Source organism: Tenrec ecaudatus, chromosome 9, assembly GCF_050624435.1.
Source record: "Tenrec ecaudatus isolate mTenEca1 chromosome 9, mTenEca1.hap1, whole genome shotgun sequence".
NCBI lineage: Eukaryota > Metazoa > Chordata > Mammalia > Afrosoricida > Tenrecidae > Tenrec > Tenrec ecaudatus.
In genome coordinates, this window is record NC_134538.1 from 66,969,824 (window position 1) to 66,992,237 (window position 22,414).

General features: G+C 38.3%; 1 protein-coding gene across 3 annotated transcripts in view; it reads right to left on the bottom strand.

Moving 5' to 3' along the window:
- Window positions 1-22,414, bottom strand: part of SUGCT (succinyl-CoA:glutarate-CoA transferase) — an 880,365-nt gene that overhangs the window by 484,231 nt on the left and 373,720 nt on the right. For all 3 annotated transcript variants that reach the window (XM_075558176.1, XM_075558175.1, XM_075558177.1), the window contains one exon: window positions 17,933-18,030. In XM_075558176.1, the coding sequence (XP_075414291.1) occupies window positions 17,933-18,030 (98 nt within the window). The remainder of the gene's footprint in view (window positions 1-17,932; window positions 18,031-22,414) is intronic.

Below are 22,414 nucleotides of genomic sequence, written 5' to 3' on the forward strand. Positions count from 1 at the left end.
GAATGGGAAGAAATAATTATCATATATCTTATAACAGTCAAGTATCCAGTAAACAGGGGAGTAAATTTTAAAAAGTGCTGCTATAAAGTAACAGAAGCATTTATAAATATATATATATATCAAAATATCATGTTTCTTGACTTATCCTCCATCCAGGTAACTACTCCTCTCATTTTATCTATCTAACATTTCCATGAACAAACACCAAAGTGGCAATCTTCTGTAAAATTGTATCCCTTTAACATATTTTTGAGTTTTGGAAACAAAAAGAAATCAGAGAGATAAGATCAGCTGAATGGTTAATGGAATAAAGGTCCCATCGAAAATTTCATAGGACAGCTATAGCCAATCTTGAAAATTTAACAGGTGCATTGTCATGATGAAAAAAAAAAACTTCTTTGGTTCAACTTTCCTGGTCTTTTTTGCACCAATATAATCTTCCATTTTCTTAAAACTTCTTCATAATAACCCCACATGATTCTCTGGCATTCTTCAAGAATATCTTTCCAAGATTACGCATTTAGGATCTCAAAACCAAGCACCACAATTTCTGAGCTGGTGTCGCTGCCTTGAATATAATTGGCCCAGGAGATGCCATTGGAAGTTACTATTTTGATCCAGCCCCTCTTTTTTGAAGGCGCCCTAAGAAGACTAAGGCAATTGTATTATTAAGAGCTTACCTGCAACCATCCACTGATCACAAGAGACATGTTAAACACACTTTGTTTAGAATAAACTCATGCATGTGTGAACTGGAGCCCTTAAAGCAATATTTGGTTATTTACCCTGATGTAAAAATCCTTTACAACTCAAAAACAGAAATGAGAAAAGGATAAATTAGACAGTTCTCCAAAGAAAATTTGCAAATGTGAAGCAAACATCTGAAATGATGTTCAATGTCTGTCTTCTGCTGGGGTTCTCTAGAGAAGTAAAAACAATGTACAGGGACTTCTGGGAAAATGGCACTAAGGTGAGGGTGACTGCATTGAGAGCTCCATAAGTCAGTGCTAGGTTTGGAATTTGGGAGGCTGAATGTGGGGTCAAGGAGGCTCTTTCAGGTCTCACAACACAGAAGGGTGTGGGCCGGTCGTTCCAGAGCCTCTGTTCTGCCTGCCCTACCATCTGCACTGAGCCACAGTGTGGCTTTTGGCCCGAGACCTTGCCCACATTAACCAGTTCCGCTTGTGCCATTTGTCCCGCCCAAGATTCATGGTTGCAGCATGAGTTACAATACTGCTGGTCGATTTAGAGTGGTCTGGGGATCCAGCCAGCTGGGTCGAAACAGCACACACTGCTCATGTAGCTCAGGTCCTGCACCCTGTGCCCCCTGAGTACCTTCCCCCACTGCAGCACTTCAGGAAAGATCCTGAGAGCCTGTGAGGCCACAAGCAGTGGCCACAGAGAGCTCTGCCCTCTGCATACCCCATTGACAAGGCCGATGCAGCCTGTGGATCTGGCCGACCTAGTCTTAGCAGCCTAGCCTGCTGGAACTTCCTGGAACTCAAGTCTGCAATGGGTCCCTCCACTCTGCAATGATCAGTATAGCTCAAGCAGCCAGGAATTGGAAGCCCCTGACACTGATACCTGATCAGATTACACAGTCAGTTCAGCAGGCTACTCTCACCTGCAGCTCATTCTGCTCTGCCCACTTGGGGCATCAGTGCCACCTGCTCCACACAGCCCCATCTATCCCAGCCCAACCCTCAGAGAAGGGATTGTCACACAGGACCTGACCAACACCATACCCAGTGCTGTATGCACTGCACATAAAGTACCTCCTGCAACATCAAAATGCCACATAAGCCACTACTCACATCAGCAATCACTACAAGAAAGAAAGAGAAACAAATCACAATGTCTGAAGAGGATCTGAGCTTCAAAAGCAATCCTTGAACAACAACAGGAAGAAATCTCCAGAACACTGCTTAGAGTCATTCAGGATATGAGAAAATCAATACAGATGAAGGATGAAAATATAGAGAAATAGAGTTGACTCATCGAAAGAAAATATAAGAGTTCATGGAAGATTCAGCAGAAGCACAGAAAATAGAAGACTTTACCAACAAGCTGGAGGAGGCAGAGAATTGTATTAGTGATCTCAAATATAGCCCAGCAGAATTCAAGAAACATGAAAGGCAAACAAGATAATCAAGAATCTGAACAAAACCTGAGCCCAATGAGCTAACAGAGAAATGATATTCAAATAATTGAGACACCAGAGCAAGATGTAATGAAGAAATCAACTGCCAAAACAATGAGGGAATTTCTAGAAGAAAACTACCCCAGTTTAATGAAGGAGAATCATACAATCATCCAGGAAATGGAGAGAAGACCAATTAGACTGAACCCCAAGAAAAACACACGAGGGCAAATAATAGTCAAATTATCCAACTTTGAGTTAAGGAGAAAATAATAAATCAACTAGAGAAAAATATACAGTTACCTTTAAGGGTAATCAGATAAAAATATGCTCAGACTTATTATGAGAAATCATGAAGAGGAGAACATGGAGTAACATTTTCCAAAAGTTGAAGGAGAATAACAGTATTTAGGAACTCTCTATCCCACCAAACTCTCCAGCAAAATAGATGGAGAGATCAAAATTTTCCCAAGTCAGAAAAAATTTAGAGAATACATTTTAAAAAACCAATTCAGCACTACAAAAACTACTTTCCAATTCCCGTTGGCCAAAAGACGAATATCCACAGAGCACAACCATGAGCCCAACACACAGTGTAACACTATAGAAAGGGAAGCCCACTGAAAGCAATGACCAAGTCATCTTTGATTCCACAGTGAAAAGAAGGAGAATGAATCCCTACACACATACACAACATATTGCTAAGAATGGAGGTATGAAACTATCTATCACACAAGTTATGAGACAAATGCAAACCACAGATGGATGTAATAACTCTGAATGTCAATGGTCTTAACTCATCCATCAAAAAGCAAAGGATAGCAGGCTGATGAAATAAAAAGCATCAATCTGTTTTCTGTAAGAGACACATCTCAAACTTAAAGACAAAAACAACCTGAGGATTAAACGATGGTGAAAGGTATATCAAACTAATGGCAATCTAAAAAATATCTGACAAAATTGATCTCAAGGTACAGGACATAACAAGAGATAAATATGGCAGTATATAATGCTTAAGGAATCAATAGACCAAGAGACAGTAAGCACGATAAATATATTTGCACCCAAATGAGAGTCCCTCAAATTTCATCAATCAAATTCTTCAAAAGATGAGAAAAGAAATTACAGCATCAATAATCATAGTAGGAAATATCAGTACACCACTCTACATAAAAAGATAGATCAGCAGGAAAGCACAAGGCTACAGAAATAAACTCTACAATTAGACAACTTGACCAGATAAGAAATACCGTATATACTCGAGTATAAGCCAACCCAAACATCAGCCCAGGTACCTAATTTTACCATAAAACTGCATTAAAATTGTGCTGGGAAACTCGGCTTATATATGAACACATATGGTATTCAGAGCTCTCCACCTGACTGCAAAAAAAAATAACAATCACATTCATTTCAAGTGCACATACTTTAAAATAAAACACATGCAGGGACACAAATTAAGGTTGAGTAAATTCAAACATATAGAGGTCACACAGACCCCTTTTCTTACCACTATAACCTAAAGCTGGAAATCAACAAAAGAAAGATAAGAAAAGCAAGGGCAAATACTTGAAGGATGAATAAATTACTTCTTCAAAAGGAGTAGGTATTGGCCCAAATTAGAGATGAAATGAGGAAGTTTTTAGAAACCAATAAGAATAAGAATACAATATACCAAAACCTATGAGATACAGCAAAGGCCGTTATCAGAGGATGCTTGCTAGCAATATATGTATGTACATATGAAGAAGGAAGAGAGATTTATGTTCAATACCCTATCACAAAACCCTCGGCCGTTGGAACAGAGTCAACAGAAATATCCTTCTCTTAGCAAAAGAAAAGAAATTATAAAAATCATGGCAGAGATAAATGAGTGGGGAAAAAATCAACTCAGTAAAAATCTGGTTTTTTAAAAAGATTAACATAATTAACAAACCATTCTCAAACCTAAAAACAGATAGGAAGGAGCAAATGTCAATATCCAGGATAAGGGATAAAACAGGTGAAATTACAATTGATCCTAATGAAATAAAAAGACTACACAGTACTACAAAGGAACGTACTCCAATGAATACAACAACTCAGAGGACATGGACAAATACCTGGAAAAACAAAACCTCCCCAGATTATCTCATATAGACGTCAAGAACATGAACAGATCCATGCCAAACGAACAAAAAGATAAGGTTACCAAGGAACTACCAACTTAATAAACTCTGGCCCACATGACTTCACAGGAGAATTCGATCCAGCATTTAATGAAGAGCTGACACTAATTCTACACAACTTCTTCCGGAACATAGAAAAGGACAGTAAACTCCCAGACATATTCTATGCAGCTAGTATAACACTGATACCAACATGGGGAAAGAATCCCACAGGAATAGAGAACAACAGGCCAATATCGCTAATGAACGTTGATGTAAAAATCCGTAACAAAATCTTGGCCATTAGAATGGAAAAGCATTTAAAAAGAATGATCCATCATGACCAAGTGGAATTTATACGAGGGATATAGGGATGGTTGAACATCAGAAAGGCTTTCAACATTATCCACCACATCGACAAGAAAAAATACAAGAACCCCCCAATAACACCAATACAGTCAGGAAAAGCATTTGACAACATTCAATACACATTCCTAATTATGACACTCAAGAAGACAGGATTGGAAGGAAATTACATAATAAAAACTATATATGAAAAACCAACGGCCAGCATTATAATCAATGGAGAAAAGATGAAAATGAAAAAAGTATGGGCAAAGGGCATTCTTGTGTGCTCACTGAAAATGGGGAGCATAAAAGGATGTTCCTTGTCCCTACTTTTTTAACATCATCCTGGAGGTCCTAGCTAACATTATAAAGCAGTATAAGGATATCAAAGGTATACATCTGGGAGAAGAAGAAGTGAAATTATCATTATTTGCAAATGACATTTTATATATTGAGAACCCCAAAAGCCTCCACAATAGGAGTGCTGGAAGTGATAGAGGAATATGGTAGAGTAGCAGTATACAAGATCAACAAGCAGAAGTCAACTGATTGCTACATTCAACTGATGGGATAATAAAAATATCAAGAAGGTAGTACCCTTTACAACAGCCAAGCATAAATTGAAATATCTAGGGATATACTTAGCCAAAAAATCAAAATATCTGTACTACAAAACATTACCACAAGAAACCAAAAGGGAACTTCAAAAATGGAAGAATAGCTCAAGCTTGTGGAACAGAGACTCAATATTGTAAAGATGTCAATCCTACCTAAGGCATTATATAAGGTCAATGCAATCCTGATCCAAATACAGCGTCATTTTTCAAAGAAGTGGAAAACGTGACTACTAATTTCATATGGAAAGGGAAGAGGCCAAGAATTGGCAAAGAACTTCTCAAGAAGAATTAAAGTGGGCGGGCTTGCACTGCCTGACTTTAAAACTTACTATACAGCCACAGTTGTCCAAATAGCATGCTACTGGTATAATAACAGATGCTCATACCAATGGATAAGAACAGAATATCCAAAAATAAAATCAGCAGCATACTGACAACCAATCTTCGATGAGGGGCCCAAAAATATCAAATGGGAGGCAAACGCCCCTTTAACTAATGTTGCTGGAAAAATTGGATATCAACCTGCAGAAAAATGAGGCAAGGCCCTCAACTAACTCTGTAGTCAAGAACAATTTTCAGGTGGATCACAGACCTTGAGGTAAAATCCAAAACTATCAGGATCATTAATGAGAAAATGAAAACAAAGCTGAAAACCTTAATGCAGGGATTACATGGGCTATCAGACATAAAAAGGATCTACACCCAGAGGAAGATCAAATAGATAAGTGGGACAAACTAAAGTAAAACACTTGTGTCAAACAAAATACGTCATCAAGGGAGTAATCAGAGAGCCCACAGACTGGGAAAAGGTATGTAGTAATGACATATCAGACAAAAGGTTTATTACTAAAATCCACAGAATCCTGAAATCTTACCAGAAGAAAAAATCGAATAGCTCTTTGATGAGGTGGGCAAAAGACTTGAACAGAAGAGTCACAAAGGAGGAAACTCGAAAGGACAATAAACATGAGAAAATGTTCCCAATCTTAAGTCATCTAGGAAATGCAAATCTAATTAACTATGAGATACTACCTAACAGCCACAATGATAACCCAATTCAAAAAAACAGTAATAAATGTTGGAGGGAGTGTGGTGAAATAGGAACTCTCATTCACTGCTGGTTGTCTTGGAGATATATACAGCCACTGTGGAGAGTGATTTGCTGAGGCCTAAAACAGTTGTAAATCGAGTTATCTCCTGACCCAGCAATTCCACTACTGGGTATACACCCAGAAGAAATAAGAAGCAGACCACAACCAGACTCTGCTCTCCAATGTTCATCACTGTGCAGTTCACAATAACAACAAATTGGAAACAGCCTAAATTTCCATCAATGGATTAAAAACCATGGTATACACACATGATGCAATATTTAGCATCCCTAAAAAATAGTGATGAAAATATTAAACACCTGATCTTGTGAAAAGAGTTGTAGGATATTATGCTGCGTGAATTAGCCAAACACAAAAGGATAAGTACAACATGAGTCCAGTGAAATATGTCCAAACAGCAGAATGGGCATAAGGGAAAAAGTACACAACATACAATTCCCAGGCCACGGACCAGATACTCTAACATGAGCCACACTAAACCCAATGATTCATATGTCATTAAAAAATGCAGATAGCTCCTGTGCTGAAAGGCACTTCACTCCCCCACATATGTCTTTTAGGTCCACAGAGGGGTGCGGGAAGCAAAATGATGGCAATGGGGGGGGGTCAGGGCACTAAGCCACCCAAGGGAAGGGTATTGCTTATATCTCCACGGGAAAGGGAGAGCAAGAGTGGACCTCTCATTCCAGTGTGCCAATCCTTGTAGGTGATGTTCATGTTCAGAGCAGCTCATTCCCAGAGATGACTGTAGGGCCTGCCTCACCTCAAAAGATGAGATGACAGTGCTACACAGGATGGCCCTGAAGATACAGGTAGGAGAGAGAGATGCGAGTCTGACCTGCGCACATGAGGGCATACCAAGAGGGAAGTGTAACAGACCAGTAATGGGAGCGATACCACAAAGTCCCTGAGGATTCCTGATTGTAGACTTCAGGGGCAGCACTTGGCACCTCATCTGAACTGGTTGGGAGTTATACACAAGGGGGCCACACTTAAGGTCTAAAGGTATAAGAGGTGGGGAGGGTACTAAGCTTCTATAGCAATGGGGATTTTTAGGATGAGCACCTTTCTGACACAAATGCTGAAGACTAAAAAGGTATATGTGTTGTTAGGTAAGCAGATTCCAGGATATTGAAACCTGGAAGAAAAGACGATGGACCCTAACTTGTCCTCCTCACTATTTAACAGAGATTCATCTACTCTGTGTCATGACACCTGCTAGACTTGGGACTACTTGTATAACCTTTCTCTCTCTCTCTCTCTCTCTCTCTCTCTCTCTCTCTCTCTCTCTCTCTCTCTCTCTCTCTCTACCTATCTCTTTCTTTGGTGTTTAGCTATACAATATAGGAAGGATAGGCGATCCTATGGAGACATTGACTCATTGACTGGACTGATGGTTCCTGGGGGGCATGGGAGGGGAGGAGTGGGGGGAGGGGAGTGGTGAGGCAATAAGGATGGGGACAGGCGAATAGTAAGGGTTCTAAAATGGATGGAGAGGAGGATGTAGCTTTTCTGGTCATGTTTGATGAATTGAATTATGCCTGAGAGAAATTCCTGACAGGTGAATGATGGGTAAACATGATAGTGGGCAGAAGGAAAGAAAAAACAAAAGAGTAAATAAGAAGAAAGGAAATATATATGTACATATATAGTGAGAGATGTATATATGTAAATATATAAATAGATATAGGTGTATTTGTTTATATATGTATACACACGTAAGTACAACAAGGAAGCAGATGTCTTAACTAAGAACAAGAACATTTTTTTCCAATAAAGATACTCACCTTCCCAACAGAATTGCTGAAGACAAAATGAGTGCCTAAGAAAATATGGTTAATAATATTGGTGGTGCCCAGCTATTAAGAAATACAGCACTGGGGTTTTAAAGGCTTGAAGTTCAACAAGCAGTCGTCTAGCAGGGAAGCAACAAAGCCGACATGGAATATGCATACCATGTGATCATGACGTGGAGATAGGCATCAGAAGTTCAATGAGTTTCAAGGAACCTGAATTTTTGTAGAATTCATTTCCCACCCTCTAGAACATAGGTGTTTTACCAGTAAGCCTAGAGCCATTAATGTTTCCTTACTATGTCCAATAACCAAAATGTCATTAATGTAATAAACCAGTCTTCCAGTCTAAATTATGATATATACTGATAAACCTCTGAAGTTTGACAGTAGAGGTACATTGTTGCCCTTACTAGCTAAAGGCAAACTACTTCTGGTACTTGTTTGAAAGCAGAATTGAGAAAAAGGCATTGGCCACATCAATAAATATCAGATACCAGGAAATGTATTTATTTGCTCAAACAAATGAAGATCAATTAACATTGTACTCACCAGCAAGTTAAGCTTACGAAAATTCACTGTCATTCTCCTATATGCACACTTTTTAAAAAAAAATAGGTCAAATAGGTGGATTGGATGGGAATACAGTGGGAATCCCAAATCCGGCATTCTTCAAATCACTGATGATGGCAATAATCTGCAATACCCCCAGGAGTGCATCATTGCTTTTGGTTTACTATTTTCCTAGGTAGAGGAAGATCTTGGCTTTTCCAAACATACTAGCACTTACTCCACTTTTCCGGGACCTGTTACAGGGGTTCTGAAAGTTGCTTTGGATGTCTATCCAAATTATGCGTTCTGGATCTAGAGAAATCACCACAGGATGGGTTCAGGGAGCAACAGAATCCGCAGTGCAATGGACCTAAACTGTATTCTATATGTCCCTGACTGGTGGGCCTCTGTAATATGAGGGTTCTATTGGAATTACTGTCACTGTAGAGCCAATTCCCCATAGTCTGGATATTTCCTTTCCCTTTTGAACAGTTACTCTTGTAAAAGACTACAGATCCCTGGGCGGGGGAGGGGGGTTACTAAGAGTATGATTAAAACCACAAAGTCTTGGCAGTGCAATGGAGTCCTTCCTCAAGGGTAACAAGCTACCCCTTTATTCAAGGAGTTATGGTCAAGTTTGCAAACTGCCCTAAATTTAACAATTGACTGAAGGGCCAGGACTCTCTATTGTGGTGATTAAAGTTACGTTGTATGTAGGGTACACCTTCAAGGAAACGCCCCTTTCAACCCCTCACGTCAAATCACAAAATGAAGGTTGGTTACATGCTATCGGCTAAACCACTGAGAATAATGACCTAACCTTAACCATCACAAAAGCATTAGTCACTAGGAAAATGCAGAACAAAGCCACAATGAGATATGATTTCACAGCCACTAGTATAAGGAGCCCTAGTGGCATAGTAGTTATGTGCTGGGTTGCAATCTGAATGGTCAGCAGTTCTAAACCACCAGCCACTCTGTGGGAGAAAGATGGGGCTTTCTACAGTTGATGGCAGTGAGAGGCGGAAAGAGAAGGAGAAATAAAACAGCAAGTGTTCGCAAGAAGAAGCTGGAACCCTTTGGCACTGCTGGTGGGAATGTAAAATGGTACAACCGTTTTGGAAAACATTTGGGGGCTTCTTGCAAAGCTAAGCTTACCATAGCCATATGACCCAGCAATTCCACTCTAGATAGATGCACAAAAGAACTGAAGCACCAGCTCAAATGGCTACTAAAAGTAGAATCATAGCAATGGGTACTTAAAATACCCATTGTTAAGTTCCTGAAGATTGTGCTGCTGGTTAGGAACTAGTAATGAAAAGAAGCTGCATCATTTTAGTGAAAATTAATGATAATGTAGGAATACACCAAAGATTAATGTCATATATCAAATAGTCAAGCATAGGGTAACCTATCACTAGCCAGTCACTTTGTGCTACTGTGGTGCTTATTATATTATACATGACCATGTAAGTCATGCCACCAGTATGCCAAATGCAACCAAAGTCCCTCACAATGAGATTCCCAGTGCTTCCAACTAAGATCGATTGGAAAAAAAAACAACTTGACTATCTAGTTAAAAATTTAACAATCAAATCCAGTAGAGCCCACAGAATAGTGTCCTATAGAGTGGTGAAAGATGAGACCCCTAAGTTGGAACACGCTCAAAATGCAAAGTGGCTGCAACAAGGGAAGTAAGCATCTCAAAGGTCATAAATATGTAACACATCCTGGTAACCTTTTCATCTGTTATGCACAGGGAGGCCATGAGCCAACTTAACAGTAGCTAATATCCACCTCTAAGGTTACCAATGGTTAGAGGAGGGCAGGCGGGAAGGAGGGGGAAAGGGAATTCATTGCTTGGGAAACAATGAGCTTATGTTAAACGTGATGGCAAAATTTGGATAAAGGTGGTGGTTACACAATATGATGACTACAGCAAATGTTGCTGAGTTATACATGTGGAAAATGTCAAACTGCACATGGTTGGATATGTGTGTGTGTACCATATAGACTCGAGTATAAGCCAGCCTGAATATCAGCCGAGGCACCTAATTTTTTTTAAATCATTTTACTGGGGGCTTGTACAACTCTTATCACAACCCATACATCCATCCATTGTGTCAAGCACGTGTACATTTGTTACCATCATCATTCTCAAAACATTTTCTTTCTACTTGAGCCCTTGGTATCAATTCCTCATTTTTTCCTCTCCCTCCCCATTGCCCCCTCCCTCACGAACCCTTGATAATTAATAAATTATTATTATTTTGTCATGTCTTACACTGTCCATCATCTCCCTTCACCCACTTTTCGGTTGTGCGTGCCCCTGGAAAAAGGTTATATGTAGATCCTTGTGATCGGTTCCCCCTTACTACCTCACCCTCCCAGTATAGCCACTCTCACCACTGGTCCTGAGGGGTTCATCTGTACTGGATTCCCTGTGTTTCCAGGTCCTATCCATACCAGTGTACATACTCTAGTCTAGCTGGATTCATTAGGTAGAATTGGGATCATGATAGTGGAGGGGAGGAAGCATTAAAGAACTAGTGGAAAGTTGTATGTTTCATCGTTGCTGCACTGCACCCTGAATGACTTGTCTCCTCCCTTCAACCCTTCTGTAAGGGGATGTCCAGTTGAGACACCTAATTTTACAACAAAAACTGCACTAAAAATGTGCTGGAAAATACAAGTATATATGGTCATGTATATACAAAAACACACACGTATATATACCTATATATATCTGAACATTTGCTATTCAACCTACATACTTGATATATACCATTCAGTGACGTCAATTGTATTCATCATGTTGTGATACGTGTATGTGTGCGCGTGCGTGTGAGAGAGAGAGATAAAAGAATTAGCATGCCACGTAATAAGAGGACTAAGTGATTGCGAGTGGTTGGAGCAAAGTTGATGATGTGAAAGGTTAAACAATATGTATTAGAGTAAATAATGTAAGTTTTACTTAAATTTGTGGGGTGGCCCTGAAAAATATAGGTAGGGAAATTAATAATCACATTTTCCTGAGGATACCAAGTTGTTATTTTTTAAAATAGCTTTAAATTTAGGCACCTTTGATTATAATACTCCAACAACCACCAAGAAATTCTGCATGTTCTACTTGCCAATATTCTGTAAAACTCTAATAAGAATAATTTCACACAAATTTTGGAAATTACCAGATTAGATTAAGGTCTTAAATAAACCCCGAATTCAATTCAACAAAGATTTCTCTAGCATCTCTAGAAGGCCCTCTACAAAAGAACTTAATTTCACAATACTTTAATATAGTAAACTCTGACAATCAGATTGTTCCAAATAAAAAGTAATTATTTACTATAGGGGTTGCCACAGTCCTTTAAAAGGTGAACTTATCTAATGCAGTTAATTTTATTTATGAAGATTCACTATCATCAACTATTTAGGAATGTTTTCACTAGAACCGTACTGGTACACACTTGCTTTACATTTATCAAAAAGCAATTTAAAAGCTGTCATCAACTGTCACCAAGCTACTTCTTCCTTTTTCTAATGACTTTTTTCTTACTACAAAAATGTACTCAATTTAATCTTCCTTTCTTTAACCAAAAGGGGTCCTGTTAGCATAATGATGGGTTATGTAGTGGATGGCTAACTGAAAAGTCAGCAGTTTGAACCCACCCAGAATCTTTGCCAGAGAAAAAGGGGGCTTTCTGCTCCCAGAAAGATCGACAGCCTCAGAAATCCAAAGAGGCAATTCTATGCTTTTCTACTATGGATGAGAATCAATTGGGTGACAGTGATTGGTGGGTTTTCTTTCACCTCTTTTTTTCTTCACCCACCCAGTTTTATCTACTCGTTCTTCAAGGACACCTCCCGGGCCTTGCCCACCTGGAGGCAGCTGTCCTTCTCTGGAATTCCTCACCCTCTTGTGCACACAGTTACCCGGTGACCTCACACCTATTACTGAAATCACCAATGTGCTTTTTTGCTTCCCAAATTACCATAAACTCCTCCCAAGCCCAGGCCCCTACTTTCTTCTCTTCATTTCTAGGACCTAGGAACTCAGTGATTAAGAGCACCACTGGAGAAATAAAGTACATTTTATTTCTATTTTTCCATCATTTATATTTTCCTTCATCCTCATTTCTTTTCTTCCTATTATTTCTCCCCAACCACTAATACATCATCTTTGTCCTCTCTTCTTTGTCTCAACACACATCATGACTGTTGATCTCCCTCTTGAGGTAATAACGATTACAAAGATGTTGAACCAGTGTGTGAGGAGCCCAGGGTTGAGAACAAACCAGGCCTTCCCACAGCAGAGTGCAGGCTGTAACAGGCCACGGATTAGCCTTTTTATATTTCCCATTTTGCATGTTAGCTGGGGACTTTCAACATACTTCAGGTTTTCCTAGTTTTCAGTCTTAGCAGCTGGATAAACAGAGTTTCTGCAACACCCTGGATAAAATGGCAAGCTCAAGGGGAAAGTCGTCCACCTTTAAATTTAAAACAGAAAGAAAGGAAGGCTTGCTCTTGGCCACAGTTGGGGCATAGTTACACCTGAGAGCACTTCAGGGGACTAGTATGTGCGCTGACTGTGGAAAACACAGCTAATGACAAAAACATTCAGCTTCCTGAATGGCGCTGACTGCTCCCCCAAAAAAGCATCAAACTAAGAATCACGAGTAAGAATCACTAAGAAGAATCACCAATAAGTAATGTGGCATTCCAAGTGGGCACCTGAAAAGCAATCTATAGATTCTTAGAAGAATGTAAAAGGAATCACCTGACTCTAAAACAATTTAAATGAATGCACATCATGGATGAGGGAGTACTCACAAATTCCTTAGGAAAAAATACTTCGGGAGGAAGTCCACGCATAAATTTAGGAGACTAGACCTTGCATAAGTGCCCAAGTGCTTTTGGATATTAAATTGGGTGTAAGAGGTACGAAATTTTCATATTAATTCAGTGAGTTCACCATTTCTAAATTAGAATTCCAGGTTCCTTAATTGCCTACCATGAAACTCTACTCTCACAAATCTATAATTTTGCATATTTTCTTAAATGAAAATATAGGTTAAGAAAGTGTATAAGATCATCAATTACAGTATATATTAATATAATATAATTAACACTAGCAAACAACAGTCTTAACCATGGTAATGCCACTACTGTAACTAAAAATAATTTTAATATAGAAATGACTGACAAACTGCAATAAAAATGTAGCGTGTATATCAACAAGCTCAAAGGAGACAAATAAATTATTAACAGCCTATAGCTGCAGTCCTTTTGCAAGGCAAAAAAAGCTTTATATGAACAATATGAAAATTTACTTCTGAAACTCATAACACAAATGTGTTCAGTGAAAGACATCTTTAAAACATGTTTTCTAAAAAGTCTGCTAGGATTGGCCTAATGAAAATTCTAGGAGAAAATGAATTTTTCGTCATTTTTATTTTTTAATATTGAATACCAAAAGTTCAGAACAGTGACTGGCACATGGTAATTGCTAGATTAATATTTCTTGAATAAAAAAAGTGAGGAAAGAATCAGCGACTGTGTGAATGGATGAATGGTTGGACGGATGGATGGATGAGAAGAAATGGGTGGATGGATGAGTAGCATATGCCATTTAAGTTCTTGAGTCCTAGTTTCTTCAGGTGAGAAAGAGTTTTTCTGACTGCAAGTTACAAAAATAACTGAATTCTCTAACAAGAAAAGTATTCCCATCTTAAGGGCAGATCGAAAATAAAAGTTTCTGGTTAGCAAACTAATTTTATGACTAAAATATCAAGATGTACCTTTATTGAACAAGTTGGAAACTATGTCCTAGAGGTTATCAAAAAGTTTAGAACATGACTTGACTGTGCCTCTAACAGACTTCTGCCACTCTGTCCTCTTTCTGCTCCTGAAACTCACCAACCACACACTGCCTACCGACAATGTGTCTCCTCAGACTTTCGCCTGCCTCCTTCTCTCATTCCCCTGCACGCCTCTGTTCAAATGCTGTTGTATTAGCAAGGCCCCCCCAGACCAACCTAAATAAGAAGCCACGCTCACACCTAACTCCTGACGCTGTTCTGTTTCCTGCTCTGCATCATTTTTTCATCAATTTACTTTGCTTTACTCACATCTCTATTCCCAGAACTTGTGATACTGTCTACAACATAGTAAGTGTTCAATAGTATTTACTGAATTAATAAACATGCAAGAAACTACAGGGTTTCATGTCACACTTCAGGGAGGCGATATTATTTACTGCAACATGCATGTCACTGTGAGTCTCGTTTCTCATTTTTCACTGTGTCTGACCTTGAGATTAACCTCCATAAAATGAGATTTTCATTTGTAAAGGGGGAATAATAATAATACTCAATTGGCATATATTTGGTATCTAATAAATGCTAGTTCTTCTCTTTCCTTTCTACCATTCTCCTTTTTTGGTTGGGGGTTAAACGTGCCAGTATTGTTAGAAAACACCTAAGTGTGTCACAAATTCTGAGTTGACTGTGAAACTAAAGTAACACTGTTTTGAGTAAGACCAGGAGCTGAGGTTGAGCGAACGATAATTGGCAACCTCATTGCCAACGATTAATGCTGACTAGGTGTGTGTGTTTCACAATTGATAGATTGGCTACTGAGACCCAAAAAGGATACTTTCTTTCCTAAAGGTGCTGTCATCCAGTGGAAAAACTGGATGGAGATATTGCAGGATGGTTTCATGTGGACCCAGGGTTGTCTTGAAGCATGGCTATGTTTTAGAATACTGTTAGTCTGGGAATCATTCCAAAGAAGGAATGAAAGAAACCAAAAGGGAGTGTGGTGTGGCCGCGGCAAGGACTTTACATTGAATTATATGAGGAGGTACGGTGGAAAGCAAAGGTGAGGCAAACTGTGGAAGGCCCCGGATGCCGGGTTCAAGAGACTAGATTTAGTCCCATAGTTAAGAGGAAACAAAAAGGTTTTAAGTGCTGGAAAGTCAGTTTCATGCAATGATATGTTAAATGCTCACAGAAGCTTCTAAAAGTCAAACACTGAATACTATTAATGTACCAGTTGACAAGTGTAGAAACTAATGCCGAGATAAATGAGTGTGAATCAATATCCTAATCGGCTCTGCTCATCAAGGTTTGACCCGCCCTAGCGGAGAAGACATCGGAGCTGTCACGAGATGGAAGAACTGCAAACCCCCAGAGAGCACCAAAATGTGCACAGGACCACAAGGGAGTGTGGAATCTGGTCTGCATGCAACCAAGGGCTTACCAACCACACTTAAACTGAAGTGACCTTCCTATCAAATGCTCGCTCTCAGTACTACCCCTGGTCTCTGCTTCACAGTTTGAGTTCTTATTCCTTATTATGTCTGAATAAAAATATAACAACCTTGTGGGTTCCAAAATGCAGAAATTGCTACTTGTGTGTACAGAAGAGTAGAAAGAATGAGGTGACAGATTATTTAATTTAGCCCAAAGAGGGAGAATGGGAATTAATCTGTTACAGATGTTGCTAAAAGTCTTTTCACAGCAGAATTCTTAACAAATAGTTAGCAAGGAACAAAAGTTTGAAGACCTAGGAAACCAATGACCTAACTTTGCGGCTGCTAAAGTGATAAAAGTGTTGGCTGCTAAATAACGAGAGGACACTTGCATCAGACTAGGGTCTGTGTTTTCCTCGGGCCCCTCTTCTCACAGCATGAACATTATTTATGTAGACTCTCAAAGAGCTTGTGAGAAAGTTTCTCATGAGAGGCTCTTATGAAAAGTTGGTAACCATGGTGTAAAAGGAAAAAAATCATATCAATGAATTAAATTAATTAAAACCACTTAAGAGACAGAGAGGCATAAAGCAGAAATAAATGGCCAATTCTCACGAGGAGAAAGGTTAATGATGAGGGCGCTGGGACTTTACAGTAGAATCAGGGTTATATTTAACTGACAACAGGGGGTGGGGGGGCTTACTCCTCATTCCTTTCCATTCTCTGCATATCAGTGCACACACAAAGTCTCTATTGACTAGGAGACCATTTGGCAAATTGAGAAGACACAGGCAGCAAACAAAAAGTGCTTAAAAATTCAGAAAAGAGCAAATAGGTAATTGAAGGTTGAACCAGAACTTCATGTAGAAATCCCTAAATATAAGGAGCATGGAATAAAAATGGCATTAGCAGAACTTTGTTTTCAAATAGCACATACACCAAAAGCCAGACTTACTGCTAGCGAGTCAAATTCTACTCCTAGCAACTCTATGATGTGGTTCTGAGGCTGGAAAGCTGCAGAAGGAAGCCTTGCCTTTCTCCCAGGGAACTGCCATGACTTTGCACCACGAACTTTGTACTTAGGAGTCCAACAGAGCCCCGTAAAACATATACCATTAACACAAAGCATCTAATTATTGGAAGGGTGAGAGCCAATTGTCAAGACTAAAATAAATAAATAAACAGTTCACTTGGCTATTTGATTCATTAAAACCAAAAAGCTTATTTCTAGACATTGAGAACATGTTTGGAAGAAAACTTAAAGGGAAGTGTACAGATTACTATTTCTTTTATCGTAACTTGAAAACTAGGTACTGGTTTTAACAAAAACATAACATAACATGAATAGACTAATGTGGAAATGAAATGCTGTGATATTTATCCTTTTGAGACTGATACCTCAAGCTGGCATTTTCAAGGACTCGGAATTATCATTATTAGAAACAATTGCCCGAGAAACTCAGCAAAGACAATAAACTCTTCATGGAACATTCCTAAGCCTCATCTTTCATGGCTTGTTGTAAAGGGTAAGTGAGATAATATATGATGCTGATTTAACAAATCAGAAGTACACGAAAAATTATTATTATTATCATCATCAAGATCATTTTAAAATATACTAGGCACAGTTACATGCCATGAAAAAGCAACCCATTTCAGATGACTGTGACATTCTTATTTTATCAGATTTATAATTAGCTACTGAATAGAACTTATAAATGTTTTTAAACAGAGAAAAAACACAGTTGCAAAGTATCTTTCCACTGAGCAATTTAGTGAAATAGAAGATAATGATCAATTGACTTAAATAAGCCAGGAATGCCAAAATACCTGATAAATGTTTATCACCTATAAGGGACTTCACAAAGTTCAATGGAAAATTCCATTATCTTTACATTTCATTTTTTCACGATCCTTTTGGAGCCCTCTAGTATTAATTCATAAATTTATAAATATTAGATCCAAGCTTACCGTGCAGATAATATTTCAATAAGCTCTTTTCTATTCTGTACCCGAAGGTGGTTAGTTTTATATTTGATGTCATCAATCAATTCAGGCAAATTCAGGATCTAAAAGGGAAAAATTATTTTAAAATGTAACTGAGAGATTTTTCATGTACTTGATTATAGATGTTAGTACTCAGAGTGTGCCACTCACTGCCATTCACATCCTTTGGTAGGCTCTGCTACACTCATGGCAGCACAGAAGAAAAGGGATCATAATCCATTCAGTTCTTGTGCCCATAAGTGATCATAAAGAGAAAAAAAAACTATCTGAGCCTAAAATAAGCCATGTCTAGAGGACATGGGTGGTACGCATATTTAACACATCCAGCTATTAAGTCCGAGTACACACAGAAGTACCTCAAAAATAAAAATTTGAAAAGCTACTGGTTTACTGAAATATCAGCCATTGAAAGCCTTATTTAGTTCAGTTCTACTCCGATACCATAAATTTGGTTCAATAGCCAGTGGTCTAGATTTGGTCTTAGAGAAAGTAGTGTCAAAAGGTACAAAATAGGGCCATATCGAACTACTTTGGAAACCCGAACTCATAAGTGCATGCATTCACTTAAATGAGGCTCAAAATCAACATATACCTTATGAATATATCCACTTATTTGTTCCACACATAAATAAAATATTATCATTCCCAGTATCTTATCCAGGATATTTGGACACAATGCAAAAATAAATTCAAAGCATATACATTTATCCAAAATGTTCACCAATAAAACAATGTCAAATTAAATGGTAGTCCTTCTTTTTCTTAAATATGTCTCTCTGGGGGAATAATGAAGAGAAATGCTTTCATATCTCTCCCCTTTCACTCCTCCTCACTAAAAGGAACATACATCTTGTATGTCATTTCCGAGATCTTGCCATTTTAACAACAACACCATAATGAAAATACCAAGTGTACTTGGAATGGAAAGTGAGTTTTTAAAAGAATGAGTAAATTCTGAAATATCACTACTAGATATATATCCTAAAAATATAGCAGCTATGATGTGAATAGATACATGCACACTCATGTACAGCATAATTCACAACAGCAAAAAGACAGAAGCAATTTAAGTGCATATCAATGAATAAATAAGCAAAAATAGTAAGTAATGTTGGAGATCAATGATGAATCTGTGACATACTTCATAACATGAATTAATATGGAGGACATTATGTATGCTGAGTGAAAGTAGACAACCACAAAAGGACAAAAATTGTATAAGAGCACTATCATAAAAAGTCAAGAAGAGATTTACATGTAAAAACATTCTTTGCATGGAAAGCCCACTGGGTGCAAAAGACTTGATCTCAAATATGCCTGTAACCTGAGGACTTAAAACTGAAGTTACACTGTGTGTGAAGAAGCTATACCAAGAGTATGGAACGATCAGTAGGCTAATTGCATTTACTTATTACTTCAAAGGCCAATTTGTGGTATGAAGGTATGTATTATTCTAGTAGACCTGTGACTGACATTGACGGTGGATATTATTTGAAGTTTGCCTGACCACTAGCTTCTATTGTTTGTGGAAATGGCATCCAATCTTGTAAGGAATGATTCTGTGCAAATGGATAATCCAGGTATCATGATATGTAGTTAGCCTACACTTGCTCAATCTCACTCTCTCAATAGTGTTTTAAACATTAGTACCATTGCACTATAAACAGAAGGTCCTGAAGCTCCAGGGGAGATGATTGACAAGCTTCTCTACCATAAAGTAAGAAGGATGTCTCTAAGATGAGCCAGAGGCAGATAAAAAACATAGATTCAGCAATAGATTTTGGACTCATAACTCTAATCTAAGAATAATTAGTTCATACGACATGGACCTGCTCAATACTCATCCTCATGTAGGAAACACTGATGATATGGGTGCTATAGAAAAGTGTGTGTGGTGAAAATTAGATGGTACCCAGTGTGGTAGTTACACAATTTCACGTCAACTTGTTAAATAAGAATGAAGGGGTGGAGTCATGCCTGTCAATCAGGTTACTGCCTGATGATGCCTCCTTGTGGGTGTGACCTTCTCTCAAGGAGGATTCTGGGAACATTGTCTCTCTCTGATTCACCTTCCTGAACACAAGCCATGTTGATCCATGCTGATGGCAGCCAGAGCCCTGGAGATGCACCCACCACCATTGGATCCACAAAACAAAACTTTGCACCCACTGATCTGTGATCTTCCTGCATTTTGTACCATTGCTTATGATTGTGTGATTCAGAAAAGGAATTTATGGACTAGTATTGGACTTATGGACTAATTTTTGACTTATGGACTTGATATGGATGGGGCTGGGATGTTTTCTCAATATACAATTGCTCTTTGATATAAAGCTCTCTCTTATACACATATGAATGTCCCTGGATTTGTTTCTCTAGACAACTGGACTAACACACCCAGCTTTCAGAGAAATAGCATTTGGGGTCTTAAAATCTTGTTTCCAAACATTCAGCTACTTATTGAGAGATCAACTAAATCCATATGGAAAAAGCACACCAGCATCCGCGATGAAAAGATTGTAAATTATATCATCTAAATCCAAAGGAGGGAATAGTATCAGAGCTTAAATTGTGAGATTATAGTATGCAGAAGGCTATGGCTGACAGTGGAAGCCCAAAATACATATGCAGGAAATCTCTGGTGATTTCCCTTTAACTATAATTAATTCTGTGGTTATCAGACAAAGAATATAGAAGAAAGGATTATAGTGCCTTAAAATAATGAATCTGGTTTGAATAATTAAAATCTTATCACTTGATCTCCCCTCTGATAGACTTTGGGCTTTATCTGGATTTTTAATATTTTCTAGTTCTTTTTTCATACTGAGCTTATCTCTGTTGTATTTTGGCATTGCTGGTAGCCTTCTTTAATCTTTGTTATGTGTTTTTCGGTATATGAGACCCAAGATAGATGAACCTACAGATACAGCTAGAATAAGGGTGTATAAGGAGTATGGGAGGAAGGTAGACAGGGGGTTAAGGATGATCTTATATCATGTGCTTAAAGAAGGAAGAAAAAGTTTCAAAAGTGTTTTTGGTAACCATTGTACAACACGGCTTGGTGTGATTAAACTATGGAATAATATGATGTGTGAATTTGCTTTTAATAAAACATTGGGGTTTTTTGGGGGGGAGTATTTAATGGTTACCAGGAATGGGAGGGATGGAGGGTAAGTAAATAGAGGGTAAACAAGTACTAACTTTAGCCAAAGGAAGGCAGTATGCATACAATACGGGGGGTTCTGTGAGGCCTGAATGATGGCAAAGGAATATGCTGGGAGGTACACAAGAGTAAAAGTAAATGCTATTACAGACTAACCATCAATGCTGTTAATGACAACCAGTATATGAGTATATAACTAGGTATATACAAAAGCTAAACAGTTATGAGCAAGCAAATGAGAGTACACCAAGGATTGTACATAGGTTTCAACAGAAGGTATTCCTACATACATACTTGTATTTATATGTGTTACAAATACATTCCAGGATATTGTAGAGCACACTGGGGGCAAAGTTCTGTGAACTTCATAGCTATAGTCAAACACGTTGAGGAAATGACTCCTTAAGCTTGGGAAACATCTAGGTCAAACTTGGATAACATAGTCAACAAAGGTAATATGTTGCACTCTACATTGGTTAGTCGCAACTGTGATCTTGAGAGTTTTCAAGAATCTAAGATGCAACTATTGGTCTCTCCCTGCCTGAAGCAAAGAAGAGTGAAAAAAATCAAAGACTAAAGTAAATAATTAGTCTAAAGGACTAATGGATAACACAAAATATAGACTCAAACATCTGGATCCACTGAAAGGTTCAACATCTGGAAAAGTGTGTATGAGGGTTATATCTCTCATCATACTTATTCAATTTGTATGCTGAACAAATCATCAGAGATGCTGGATTATATGAAAAAGGATACAGTATCAGGTTTGGAGGAAGGCTTATTAACAATCTGCAATACGCAGGCAACATGACCTTAACTGCTGAACATGAGTGGGGCTTAAAGCACTTGTGACTAAGATCAAGGATTGCAGCCTCCAGTGTGAATTACAATTCAATGGAAAGAAGACCCAAACCTGCACAACGAGACCAACAGGTAACACCATGATAATGAAGTAAACCATTGAAATTGTCAAGGATTTCATCTTAATTGAATGTACATTCAAAGTTCATGGAAACTGCAATCAAGAGATTAAACCACATAATATATTAGGTAAATCTGCTCCACAAGACCTCTTTAAAGTGTTGAAAGACAAGGATATTACTTTGAGTACTAAGGTGTGCTTGACCCAAGCCATGGTATTTTTAATTGCCTCATATGTATATGAAAGTTGGACACTGAATAAGGAAGACCAAAGAAAAATAGATGCATTAGAACGATGGGGTTGGCAAAGAATATTGAAATTGTCATGGACTAGTGAAGAAGAGATTTATCTTGGAATGAGC